At 41.4% G+C, this 14,900-nt stretch overlaps 1 protein-coding gene across 1 annotated transcript; it reads right to left on the reverse strand.

Annotated features, from left to right (window-relative positions):
* Nucleotides 1–13,006: 13,006 nt before the first annotated feature.
* Nucleotides 13,007–14,416, reverse strand: LOC148195214 (uncharacterized). The gene has a single exon (XM_088095459.1). The coding sequence runs from the start codon at nt 14,367–14,369 to the stop codon at nt 13,047–13,049; it is 1,323 nt and encodes a 440-aa protein (XP_087951585.1). The 5' UTR covers nt 14,370–14,416; the 3' UTR covers nt 13,007–13,046.
* Between the last annotated feature and the right edge of the window lie 484 nt (nt 14,417–14,900).

Consider the following 14,900-nt stretch of genomic DNA (forward strand, 5'->3'; position numbering starts at 1 on the left):
AGCATGACACATGGCAGATGGGTGGCAGAGAGTGTGCGTGGGTTTTTAATGTTCTGAGTAATGGCAGAGGTGCGTTTTTCAATGCTTGGCAGAGTGGTTCAATCACATTAAATCTGATTTGACAGGTGTTTTGCAGAGTTAAATATCTAGGGTCTTACATTCTCCCTAACTAAAAAAAAATTTCGACCTCGAAAATTAGTACTAACCCGGAAATAAATAAGGATACAAGTCCCTCATAGCATCTTCGACTTCCCACGTTGAATCACCAGTCTTTGAGTCCCACACCATTTTGACCAGACGAACGTCCTTTCCTTTGTATAGCTTGTTGCGGCTGTCTTCCACTCGTACTGGCTGTAACTCCAACGTTCGGTCTTGGCGTAATTGGACGTTCTCCAGCTCCAACACATGAGAAGGATTAGCTATGTACTTCCGGAGTTGGGAAACATGGAAGACTGGATGAAGATTTGATAGTTGAGGAGGCAAGGCAAGTTCATACGCTACTGGTCCGATCTTCTTCAAAATCTGGTACGGCCCTATGAACTTGGGTGATAGTTTCTTTGGACGAATGGCTCGGCCTACTCCAGTGATCGGGTTAAGTCTTAAAAAGACATGGTCTCCTGCAGCAAACTCCAAAGGTCTTCTTCTTCTATCCGCATATGATTTCTGCCTGCTCAGGGACGTCTTCAATCTCTCCTGTATCAACTTCACTTTCTCAGTCGTTTGCTGGATGAGCTCAGGTTCGGTCAGCACATTTTCTCCTTCTTGGAACCAACAGAGTGGCGTTCGGCATTTCCTCCCATAGAGTGCTTCAAACGGCGCCATTCCGATGCTAGCTTGAAAGCTGTTGTTGTACGTGAATTCCACGAGCGGTAGAACTTCATCCCAGGCGCCCAAGTGATCTAGGACGCACGTCCTCAGTAAGTCTTCCAGCGTCTGTATGGTCCTTTCAGACTGGCCGTCCGTTTGCGGATGATATGCTGAACTCATCTGCAATCTGCTTCCTAATTCACCTTGTAGAGATTGCAAAAACCGAGATGTAAATCTCGTGTCTCGGTCTGATATTATGCTTGAAGGAACTCCATGCAACCGAACTATCTCCTTGATGTACAACTTGGCCAGATTGGTCATTGACATCTTGATGGACAAATGTGTAAGCACCAAAATATGATGTCACAAACTTGTTTCACAATCGGCAAGTATGACCGAATCGTTTCAAGTAATAAACTTGGTAAGACCAAGTATCGTTCTCCCAAAGGACTCACGGCCTAGTTTAGTTATGTGATTTGTTGATTAGCTAAGTGATGAGAGGGTCGCACCTCCCACAAAAATTGTGCATAAAAGAATGCAGTATAGACTAGGAAGTGACTCCTAGGTCGTCTCTCAAGGACCAATTTGGGCTCAGTCTCAGATCAAACACGCAGTGGGGGGGTTTTGTGAAAGAGTTTATGAATGCAAATGACAAAATAAAAAAATGAAGCTTAAACACAACCGATAGAATTTAAGGCATTAAAGGACATGAAAACATTAAACTGAACACTACAATAGATAAATATCCAAACACAATTGAAGCTATTAAAAGGCAATATTGAGCTAACAAATTAAATAGACATTGGAATAAAGCCTGGGAATTGTAAAACAAAATCACCACAGATTCAAGCATCAACACAATCTAAAGAGACTTTTTAGAGCCAAAGCAAAATGAAAGACAAATCAAAGAAAATGCTTTTCTAAAAAAAATGTAAATGAGCGTGTGTGCTCTCTCCAGGCCGTCACGTCCTGTGCCATTCTTTCAAAACCAAATTAAATGCACCGTGCAGTTGAAATTAAAGAAGCTACTCTTTATCTAATAAATGAAATGCAATTTCAGACGGGACACTAAATGGAAACACGCGTGAACAGTAGCAGGTATTCATCATATAAAATGTAGAAAAATTTTCGGTTCAAAGCTTGAATACAATAAAGAGAAATAAAACCTATGTAGCTACCCCTCGTGGACGTACAGTTGCTGGACTTGACGTGACGCTCTCTCAAAATGAAAAACACGAAATGAAATTTAAAGAGTTCTCTACTTTTCCGAAACAGTGTGCACAAATTTTTCCGTGCAGCTAAAAGAAAGAAATCAGTGTCCACTCTTTGAAATGGAATGTGCCTCCTCTAACCGTAACCCTCCATCTCTGTGTCTTTTCTTTCTCCCGCTCTACTCTCCTCTCGGTGGTGGCTACTCATGAAGCGTGATACCCTATAAAATCATCAGCCGTAACCTTGCCTATCTCCAATGTCCGTGGGTTCCTTGCTTTGTTGGACCGTGAAGGCCTTGTGTGCGTGCTTCTCCAATTTTTGCTGCTGCTGGACGTGTGGATTGCTAGACGCCACTCCTCCGTTGCTGCTTTCCACGTGTGCTGGACCGATGTGCACCTCCCTTCAAGAAGAACGTGCTGGACCCAGGATGGAAGCCAAACCCGCTGGACCACTTCTTGCTTCCGCGTGTGAAGGCTGCTGGACAGCGCACCAAAGCTGCTTTCCATTCTCCGCGTGGCAGCTGGACTCCCGTGTGCGTGGACGTGGCTTCAGCTGTTGGACCGAGTGCTTCTTTTGTGAAGGCCGGATGTGTCAGCTACTGGACCGTGAATTTTCTTCTGCCAAGCTGCTGGGCTGTGTTGCCTTCTGGACGTAGCACCCTTCCGTGGCTGCAGTTGAGCCTTTTCTCTCTATGCACACACCACTCTGGAAACTCACTCCATGCAGCTCCAAAATTGATTCCAGCATGTGCTCTTAATTTCGGCCCATCTCCATGTGCACCCTCCATTCTCTCCACGCACCCCTCTATTTTTTTCTGGACCGTGTGCAGCTCTCAATTTAATGGCTTCTTTCTCTGTTCATTAAAATATTACGTTCCAGCAAGCAAGAGTAAGTGTGGTGCGGCTCCCACTTTTATTCCCATGTATATTGCCGAAATAAATTGTCCATGGGGGCCGTAACATATTGCTTTTTTGAAGCTCCTTTTTGAATGCCAAATGCTTTTCTTGATGTCACTCTCATTTTTCTTCTCCACACTTCTTTTGTGGAGAGCTTGAATTATGTGACAACCCTCCAAATGTTCCAAAATTATATTTCCAAAAATTTCCCTACAATTAATAATGCAAATAATTAGCTCAAATAATTCAAATTAATTAAAATTTGAATTTCCGATCAAATTAAGCACAATTAAGGAAAATGGGAAAATACTGGACATTTAAGCACAATTCCCTGATTAAATTCGGTGAAATAAGCTAAGTGAAATTGAGAAAATATTGACTCATCACTAAGACTTAAGAACACAATAATTGAAGTTTAATATGCAAAGACGAAAATTAAATATGTATGCATGAATTGATCAATGACAAAGACAAAAGATAAACACTTTCAAGGAAATATATGAATGAATATGTTGTTGGGGGTCAATTTCATCTCATCCACTCTCATATATTTTAGGAATTCAACATTCAAATCATCATTGTTAATACCACTCTCTAATGTACCATTCTAGATGGCTTCTCCCTAATCAAATAGTTCATACAATTCCTAGCATTCCTAATGATTAGTTCATGAGTGCAGGAGCTTAAAGGCAACCAATATAATATTGTCAGTATAATATTGGGAGAAATTCCCCGGATCTAGATTTCCCCGTACGTGTCCGTATCAACAAAACCAATAATCATGCATTAGAATGAGTTAAACAATGCAAGCATTGAGCAAAGAGGAAAAACCCTAACTAATGATGAAAGAAAGCATATGTCTTAATTCAAAGATGTACTCAACAAATCCATATATGAGAGCTTCAAGAGATTACTTTGACTCCCCAACAAACATACAAGGTTTAGTTCACCATATTCATGGTGAACCTAGATGAATTACAATGAAAGTATGAAAGAATAAACCCAATAAAGGTGAAGAGGTAGCCTGAGCATCCAAGATCCTCCTTCAAAGGGGTGAAAGAGAGAGTGTTTTCCTCGTTTCTGCCAAAGATGCCTAACTATAGGACGTGCAAGCCCTTATATACTAATCTAGAGTTACAAAAGATTACAAAAGTCCAAGCCCAAAAAGTGCCGCTCAGCGGTATTTACCGCTCAGCGGTGATTGCGCGTCTTCTTTCTTCCCCTCAGCGGCCATTTTGCCCCTCAGCGGTTCCAACGTCACCTCTTGAGTGCCGCTCAGCGGTAGTTTGCCGTTGAGCGGTGCCTTCGACTTCTCCTTTTTGCACTCTTTCTTGTCTTTTCTAATGTCCTCTCTCTTATTCTTCACTTCTTTCACCAAATTCACCTCAAAACCTGCACAAAAACACTTAAATCAAGCATAAACCTGTCCAGCTCTCTTATTTCTGAAAATATAAACAAAAGGCATGATTTCAAGCTAGTTTCTAAGTCTAAAGGTTGCTTTTAGTATCAACTTTAAGCATGAAAATAACAGTTTTTCAACTGTTATCACAACCCCAAACTTAGAACTTTGCTTGTCCTCAAGCAAACAAAATGTAACTCCATCTCCAACCAATTCATATGATGGTTCACTCATTCAAAAATCCTCTCTTTCAAGATAAGTAACAACTTCACTCAAACTTATGACCAAGAGTTCAATCAAGATGTGCACATGCTTTAGTGTTCACAAGGTCATTTAAATTCCAACAAATGCTATTTTTCATGAATGATCAATCAATTAAGCATGGATGTTTATGTGCTTATGGAATATTTCCTCACTAGGTAAAGTGTTTCACTCAACACACAAGTGTATAAGAGGTAAAGTGTTTCACTCATTCACTCCACTATCACAATGTCACATGAATCAACTTTGCCTTTCATTTAACCACAATCAAATACATTCACAAGCATGCATCATCACAAGGACTTTTCAATGGCTTATAATGTGGCTGGGCTAACAAGAAAATTGGTTTTTCTGGATCACAAAATCCTTGAGTTAAGAGAATCATAACAACACAATCTTCTTATTCATTCCCAACTTTCTTTTGCCTTTGCTTTTGCATTTGCATTGAGCTTTGCTTCTTTTTCTTTTCTTTTCTTTGCATATTCTTACTTTTTAGCTCTTAGCTCAATGCTTTTTCCTTTTTCATGTTTCCCCAATAACCCCAAACTTGAACATTTAACAATACCACACAAGATCTTCTACTTAACTCAAGGTAAAGATTTTCAATCAAGGGTGTTCAGTGTATATTTAAGGCTAAGGGTTCAACGAATAGAACACAACGTGTTCTCTTTTAGAAGGCTAACTTTATGAATTTGGCCAATAAAAAGGGTTTCAAAAACACGGCCTTTGATCATATGATGCAAAACAAGCAATTGATTCAATCATAGAAAACCTGGGCAAAGTCATTCATGCTTTCAAAGTAATATCATTCAACAATAACAACTCTGGAGCTCAAAACCTCACATATAAGCTCATTCACATTTGACATGCACATCCTGCTTAATTTCACAATCACAATCATGATATTATGCATTTGTTCACAAAGCTTGTGAATCACCTGTATAAGCATTTTAATGTGCACATCATCTCAACATCAATCAATCAATAAGCATCATCAAGCATTACTTATCACACAATCACAGTTAATAGCAAACCATCATAACAAACCAGGTGTTCAATAGAGTACATCAAACCCTAATCTAAAAACAAAAACAAATAAGTTCAGAAAACTTAAACCACAAAAGCATAATCATATGATAGCATTCATCAGTAAATGCTATCTCAGCTCCTCATCAGTCTGAACTGTCCTCTGTATCTTCCTCTTCTTCCTCATCATCATCATCATCAAACGCATCCTCCTCCTCAACTTCATCTTCATCCATGTCTCGGGCTGAAGCTTCAGCTGCTTCAGCTCCTCCATGCCATGGTTCTTCTGGCCAAGCTACCACATTATGGAATTCATCCATAGTCCACCTGTGTGCTGGAGGGGTATCATACATCCCCACTATCATCTCAACCGTGGCCACCTGCCCTCTGTGGATGGACTGCAACTGAGCACCTATAAGAGACATATACATGTCCCTCATCTGGAATGGTTCTGCCTCATGAGTATCAGCAGAAGTCCTGCTCTGTGCTGGCCTTCTCTCTCTACGAGCCTGGCGTGGTGGCACTGGCTGGGCTGCCTCCTCACCTCCACAGTACTGTCTGTAATAGGCCTCATCTATAGCTTTTCTTGGCCTCTCAAATGGTGGAACAAAAGTGTCCACCCCAGCTAGCTTGCAAAGGTGAGTGATCAAAGAAGGATGTCCCAGTGGTGCTTTGTTGTTTGAAGTGTTAGCACACACACTAATCTCATCAGCTATCACCTGCCCAATATTAACATTCAAGTTTCTGATAGCACAGTAGATGAAGAGTGCCCTGCTGAGAGTAATATCTGACACATGTGAACATGGCTGAATGTTGGCATGAGAAAATGCCATCCAATACTTTGCAAGAGGAGTCAAATCTGTCCTCCTAATATTAACCACTGAGCCAGATCTATTCCTTTGGAAGTGTCCTCCAGGTATGCACAATACTCTCTCAACATCCTCAAAGTCAGCACCTTCCTCCATGCTAAGAGCAAACTGGCATTGCTCACCAGCCCACACAGTATCCAGAAAGTTATTGATGGAGTCAGGATCATACCAGATAGCATGGCCTCTAACATAGCCCAAATAATTCTCAGCTGGATAATCACCAATCTTCTTTGCATTGGTGTAGAATTCCTTCACCACAGCTATGTTGGCAGGTGCTGGATAAGTGGCTAGCTTTCCCCAATCATTCCCTAACACTTGCTCTCCAAATTGAGGAGCAAAGTTAGGTATCATTCCAACCTTTCTCTCCATTAGAAGTCTCCTGTCCTGAACCACCCTAAAGTGCTTCTCATGTTTCCTAGAGAGGAACCTGCCATTATGGGGCTGCTCTGGTTCCTTTTCCTTTCTCTTGGTTGCCATGGTTTTCAATCTCTTTCCTGAAGAGGATGCCATTCCTGCATTCAAACATAAATCCAAAACCACAGAACATGATGTTAATCATTAGTAAACACAAAACAAAACTCCTTTTGAAGCTAAACCACCGCTGAGGGCCAGAATTTCCCCTCAGCGCCACCAGTGCCACATTCAAACACGCAACAAACCAGAAAAAGCAAATCTGGCAGAGTGCCGCTCAGCGGTAATTGCCGCTCAGCGGTGATCTGCAGATTTTTGCAAATCTCGTTTTTAAACTGTCCTAACTCCACCCAAATGCAATTTTCAGTTTTCCAGTTCATAATCAAGCAGTTTAATCGGTTCAAACATCAAATATATCATCAAATCATGCATAACCCCTAAATATTCATGCTTTGACAATCACAGTCAATTTCAAGAACCCTAGAATGAACAAAATGCATTTTACTTACTTGGGTGGAGATGCTAGATGATATGAGAATGCTTCCAAACTAGAATGCTCTCTTCCAACCCCAAACTTTGATAGCACACTAGTGTAAAAGTGAGTGGAAGAGAAATTTTCTAAAGAGGGAAGAGTAAAAAGATGTGGAAAACCTAGGAGAAGGTGTGTGGAAGTGTTTGTGCAGAGAGAAGTCTGGAAATAAACCCTAAAACGCAGCTTGGGGTATAAAAATACCCTAATGGGCTCGGGTCCCGCTAAGGGGAACTAAAGCCCAGTCTGCGAGAGTACCGCTCAGCGGTAAAATACCGCTCAGCGGCACTTTCGTGATGTGCTCCTCTCCTTCTTTTCTTGACCTACGTGCCTTCCCTACATGTCCCTCATAGGTTCCCTGCAATTCAATGTTAAAAATGCTTATGCAAACCCTAACTAAAAATAAACAAACAAAAACAATCAATCAACTGGGTTGCCTCCCAGGTAGCGCTTGTTTAACGTCACGAGCCTGACCCAAAATCCACCAACACCCATCAGTAGGTGTTTCAAACTTACCAGCACCCATCAGTGGGTGCAAAATCTTCTCACCAACACCCATCAGTAGGTGTTACAAACTTAACATCCTTCAGTAGATGCTGGATCCAACAAAAATATTTACAAAACTAATGTTCACAAATTAAAAATTACTAAACCAAATCAAAAGTTTTTAAATTCACTGGGTTGCCTCCCAGCAAGCGCTCTTTTAATGTCATTAGCTTGACCCAGTAAAGCTCAAGTTCCTTCTTCTTTTTCTTCTTCTTCCTACTGAACTTCTTCAGAAATTTGATCAAACCAGGAACCTGTTGCAGTGTCTCAATCATAGGAACTTTAATCTCCAATTTCTTGAAGATTTCCATGAAGCACTTAAATTTCTTTTCCTTCCTATGATTCTTCTTTAGATGAGGATGTGATTTTTCATGTGATTTCTTCTTCTTTCCTCTCATCTTCTTTTTCTTCCTTTTTCTCTCCCTAAATTTTCTCTTTTTCTCTTCTTTTATTTTTTTCTTCCTTTCTCTTTTTCTCCTCAACTTCTTTATCTTCAAACAAATTTTCTTTCTCTCTTCTCTCTCAACCAATTCTTTTTCTTTTTCTTCATCTTTATCTTTCTCACTCAACTCTTCTTTCTCTTTTCTCTCTACCCTTTCCTCATCTCCCTCTAATTTTTCCTCATCAAGAATCTTGTCACTTTCAGTGATAATGACTTGCCCTTCCTCCTTAAGGTTAACATCAGTATTAACATCATCATTTAATATCTGACTAATGTGACGAAGTTGCATCTCCATTCTTTTACATGATTCTTCAATGCTTTTCTGAGTAGAGTCGGAATTTTTCAAAAATCGTTGAAGGGTGTCCTCCAACCTATCCAAACTTCCTGATAGAAAGGGTTGTTGCTGCCATTGTTGTTGTGGTTGGTTCTCAAATTGTCCAGCAGCTTGCCAAAATTGGCTTTGATCCATGCTTGAGTGAGGTTCCCACCATTGGTTGAGATTACTTTGGTAGAATTGAGTGCCCCTATAGTTAAACTCTTGACCAAATTGCATTCTGCAGACATTAGGCACAAAACCCTAAAAACAATTGTTAGCACAAAAAGATAGAGAAAAGAAAAAAAATCAAAGGATATAATTGAAAAGATAAGAAGATAGGAAATAAAAATAGAAAAATAAAAACATAAAATAAAATAAAATAAAATAAAATAAAATACAAACAGAAAATAAAATAAAATAAAATAAAATATAATCTAATCAAATAAAATAAAATCAAATAAAAACCGAAAAATAAAAAACAGAAAATAAAAACAGAAAACAGAAAAACAGAAAACAGAAAAAATAAAATAAAATCAAATAAAATACAAACTGAAAAATATAAACAGAAAAATAAAATAAAATAAAAATTCGAAATTTAAAATAAAATAAAAAAAAATAAGTCAAAGATAATCAATAATCACACAAATTAACCAGTTAAACCATGAATCCCCGGCAGCGGCGCCAAAAACTTGATGGACAAATTTGTAAGCACCAAAATATGATGTCACAAACTTGTTTCACAATCGGCAAGTATGACCGAATCGTTTCAAGTAATAAACTTGGTAAGACCAAGTATCGTTCTCCCAAAGGACTCACGGCCTAGTTTAGTTATGTGATTTGTTGATTAGCTAAGACTTAAGAACACAATAATTGAAGTTTAATATGCAAAGACGAAAATTAAATATGTATGCATGAATTGATCAATGACAAAGACAAAAGATAAACACTTTCAAGGAAATATATGAATGAATATGTTGTTGGGGGTCAATTTCATCTCATCCACTCTCATATATTTTAGGAATTCAACATTCAAATCATCATTGTTAATACCACTCTCTAATGTACCATTCTAGATGGCTTCTCCCTAATCAAATATTTCATACAATTCCTAGCATTCCTAATGATTAGTTCATGAGTGCAGGAGCTTAAAGGCAACCAATATAATATTGTCAGTATAATATTGGGAGAAATTCCCCGGATCTAGATTTCCCCGTACGTGTCCGTATCAACAAAACCAATAATCATGCATTAGAATGAGTTAAACAATGCAAGCATTGAGCAAAGAGGAAAAACCCTAACTAATGATGAAAGAAAGCATATGTCTTAATTCAAAGATGTACTCAACAAATCCATATATGAGAGCTTCAAGAGATTACTTTGACTCCCCAACAAACATACAAGGTTTAGTTCACCATATTCATGGTGAACCTAGATGAATTACAATGAAAGTATGAAAGAATAAACCCAATAAAGGTGAAGAGGTAGCCTGAGCATCCAAGATCCTCCTTCAAAGGGGTGAAAGAGAGAGTGTTTGCCTCGTTTCTGCCAAAGATGCCTAACTATAGGACGTGCAAGCCCTTATATACTAATCTAGAGTTACAAAAGATTACAAAAGTCCAAGCCCAAAAAGTGCCGCTCAGCGGTATTTACCGCTCAGCGGTGATTGCGCGTCTTCTTTCTTCCCCTCAGCGGCCATTTTGCCCCTCAGCGGTTCCAACGTCACCTCTTGAGTGCCGCTCAGCGGTAGTTTGCCGCTGAGCGGTGCCTTCGACTTCTCCTTTTTGCACTCTTTCTTGTCTTTTCTAATGTCCTCTCTCTTATTCTTCACTTCTTTCACCAAATTCACCTCAAAACCTGCACAAAAACACTTAAATCAAGCATAAACCTGTCCAGCTCTCTTATTTCTGAAAATATAAACAAAAGGCATGATTTCAAGCTAGTTTCTAAGTCTAAAGGTTGCTTTTAGTATCAACTTTAAGCATGAAAATAACAGTTTTTCAACTGTTATCACATCTTCAAGTTAACGGCCAGGAAGTGGGCGCTCTTTGTTAGCCTATCCACGATCACCCAGATTGAGTCATGATTTCTGACCGTGCGTGGTAGATGGGTCACGAAATCCATGGATATGCTATCCCACTTCCATTCGGGAATCTCCAACTGCTGAAGTAAGCCGCCTGGTCGTTGGTGTTCAGCCTTTGCACGTTGACAAGTCAAGCATGATGCCACAAAACGAGCGACATCATTCTTCATTCCAGGCCACCAGAACGAGCGTCGAAGATCTTGGTACATCTTAGTCATACCGGGGTGTATGCTAAGACGACTATGATGTGCTTCCTCCAGTATGATCCGCTTCAGCTCGCCATCATTGGGAACGCACGTCCTACCCATGTAACGTAGTAAGCCGTCCGTTCTAGTGTTGAAATGTTTGGCCTGATCAGTACCGAGCGCGTCTAATATCTTCACTAGTTCTTCATCCACTCGTTGCTTTATCTTGATACGGTCAAAGACGTCACTGGAAATTCTAAGATTACAGCATCTAATAACGTTCGCTCCTAGGTCGAACTGTAATCTTAGGTCTCGGAAACTCTCCATCAAACTTAGCTCTTTAACCATCATCACCGAGACGTGAACTGCCTTTCTACTTAGGGCGTCCGCCACTACATTGGCCTTTCCAGGGTGATACCGCAGTTCAAACTCATAATCTTTCAAAAACTCCAGCCAACGCCTCTGCCTCATGTTCAACTCCTTCTGATCAAATAAATATTTGAGGCTCTTGTGATCATTGAAGACTTGGAACGTGGATCCGTACAAGAAATGCCTCCAAATCTTCAGCGCAAAAACGACCGTTGCCAACTCCAGGTCGTGCATTGGGTAATTCCTTTCGTGATTCTTCAATTGACGAGACGCGTAAGCCACCGCCCGCTTTTCTTGCATAAGCACACAGCCCAACCCTTGGTGAGACGCGTCACAGTATACTTCAAAGGGCTTGGACGTGTCAGGAATGATCAATACTGGAGCGCTCGTCAACTTACTCTTCAACTCTTGGAAGCGTTCCTCGCACAGATCAGTCCAAGCGAACGGCTGATCCTTTCGGGTCAATAAAGTAAGCGGAGCTACTATCTTGGCGAATCCCTCTATGAAGCGTCTGTAGTAGCCCGCAAGTCCCACAAAGCTACGCACCTCCGTGACCGAACGTGGACTCTCCCAATCCAACACCGCTCGTACCTTGGCTGGATCTACCGAGATGCCTCCAGCCGATACCACATGCCCCAAAAATTGTACCTCTTTCATCCATAATTCACACTTGGACAGCTTTGCATATAATTCCTTTTCCCTCAACACGGTTAGTACTGCCCGCAAGTGTTCTTCATGTTCGTCCTTGGTCTTAGAGTAGATGAGAATATCATCTATAAAGACGACCACAAACTTGTCCAAGTAAGGCCGAAATATCCGATTCATATAGTCCATGAAGATTGCTGGTGCGTTCGTCACGCCGAACGGCATCACTACATACTCGTAGTGTCCGTAACGAGACCTGAAAGCAGTCTTCTGGATGTCGCTCTCCTTCACCCTGATCTGATGATAACCCGAACGCAAGTCAATCTTTGAGAACACTGAGGCCCCATGCAATTGGTCCAATAAATCATCTATCCTTGGCAATGGGTACTTGTTCTTGATGGTCAGCTTGTTCAATTGCCTGTAATCTATACATAACCGAGAGCTGCCATCCTTCTTTTTCACCAAGAGTACAGGCGCTCCCCAAGGGGATACGCTCGGCCTGATGAACTGCTTGTCCATCAATTCTTCAATCTGCTTCTTGAGTTCAACCAATTCTGCAGGCGCCATACGGTATGGTTGAACAGATATAGGGGCTGCCGTGGTCACCAAATCAATGGTGAATTCAACCTCACGCACAGGAGGCAGTCCAGGGATCTCTTCCGGAAAAACGTCTGGAAACTCGTCCACGACCGTTCGTTCAATACTGCCCTCCCTGGACGTTCGTTCTTTTCCCAATCCTCCGAACTCCTGATCTTCATGTGTCATGATCAGGAAACAGCTTGCTCCTTCCATTATATCCTCCTTTAACTGACCGAGCGTTACTGAAAATTCTTCTTCTTCCTCATCCGGAAACACCAACTCTTTCTTCCCACAATCTATGAGAATGTGATTGGTAGCCAACCAATCCATCCCTAAAATCACCTCCAAACCTTGAAGAGGTAGGCAGATGAGATTAACTTTGTACTTACGCCCTTCCACTTCTATAGGACACCGGACGCACATAGTGGACGTCCTAACCTCTCCAGCTGCTGGTGTTGACACCACCAGATCAAACTACATCTCACTCACTTCTAATCCCAGCTTGCAAACGCACGCCTTCGAGATGAAGGAATGCGTTGCTCCCGAATCAAATAACACGCAGCAAGATGTACCAAACACAAGGCATGTACTGATGATAAGTGTACCTGAGCTAGCTGCCTCCGCCCTAGTTATGGCATACACACGTCCCACTGCTTGGGCTCGTCCTCCCCTCGGCTGATTCCTTCTCGCATTCGGTGGCCGCATCACTGCTCGTCCACCCATGTTGCACTCGTTTTCTAAGTGCCCAATCCGTCCACATCGGTTGCAGTGTTTTCCTCCCATCAATTGAGGACAGGACGAACGGTAGTGTGGTCCTCCACACTGGAAACAAGTAACGTTTCCTTGTTGTCCAGATTGTCCGATAGAAACTAAAGCTTGAGACCCGCTCGTGTTTGATGGCTGATTTGAACGAGCGTAAGGAGTTCTTCTTGGATTTATATTGCCTCTAGAGACGATCGGTCCCCTAACTGATTGTTGTTGTTTCTTGTGTCGTTCCGCTTCTGCCATATTTTTCTCCAAAACTTTGGCCCTCTCAACCATGGCAGGAAACGTACGTATACATAAACTGGAGATTAAAACCTTCAAGTCACTCTGCAGTCCGTTCTCAAACTTCCGGCACTGCCACTCTTCACTGGTGGCCATAGTATTGAACCTGACGAGATGTTTGAATTTGTTGGTGTATTCAGAAACGGACATCCCGCCTTGAACAAGCTGTAAAAACTCCACTTCCTTTGCAAAACGAACGCTGTCAGGGAAGTATTCTTCATAAAACTTGCTCCTGAATACTTCCCAAGTAATTGGATTTTGAGCGTCCGTTAAGATTGCCCTCATGCTTGCCCACCAGTGGCTCGCTTCTCCAGTCAGCAAATATTCAGTGTACGCCAACCTGTTCTCATCAGGACACCTCTTGGCGTTGAAGATCCTCTCCATGTCCCTTAACCACTGGTCTGCCTCGTCAGGGAGGCCTTTTCCGCTGAACTTAGCCGGATGGTGTTGGAGAAAACTCTCCAAGCTCCACTCGGCAGTAGGCTGGGTAGCGTTAGAAGAGGACGCTCCCGGGGTGTGTCTGGTAGCAGATAGGATCTCCATTAACTGTCTTTGAGTCGTTTCAGAACTGGCACGAGAGGCCTCCATACTTTGCATAGCATTCTGGTTCTGCTGCATCAGAGTGGCGTTTTGCTCCATTAAGGTGGTATTCTGTTGCTGAAGTCGATCGATTACTGTCTCCAACAACCTAGTATTGTTGGACGTATCAGTCTCATTTGGTTGCGGTGGGGGAGGGAGTCTAGGTGCCATTCGTTCTCTGGACACAGAGAAAAACGAGCGTTAGTTATGTTTCAAAGAGTTAAATAAAGTAACTCAATTAAACACGTATTAAGCACACAGCAAAAACACAGTGTACTCATAAGCTACAGTGTCCTTTAATAGAACAAAACTGCTCTGATACCACTAATGTAACATCCCAAAATACAGTAATTACCATAAGTCAGAATTAATTACAATTAACAGTAAAGTGAACAGTCTTTACAATTAACAGAAAAACACGGTTCAAAAGCCGAACGGCCTGGATACAAAATAACGAGTGTATCATAGCAACAGGAATTAAAACAGAACGAACGGTTTTACAAAAGAAATAACCGAACGTCCTCATAAGCTAACATTTACAATCTAAACATCTACGAGCGCTCGAATCAAAATGAAAGAACGACGTTCTACTGCTCCGCTTTCACTTCTACTTCAACTAAGTTTTCTTCCTCGATGACGTCTTCTAAAATGGCCTCGCCTTCTGCTCACATCCACACGGATGATCATTGCAAGACAGGACGA

The sequence above is a fragment of the Vigna umbellata genome, chromosome 7, assembly GCF_029865625.1.
Source record: "Vigna umbellata cultivar VRB3 chromosome 7, Vumbellata_1.0, whole genome shotgun sequence".
NCBI lineage: Eukaryota > Viridiplantae > Streptophyta > Magnoliopsida > Fabales > Fabaceae > Vigna > Vigna umbellata.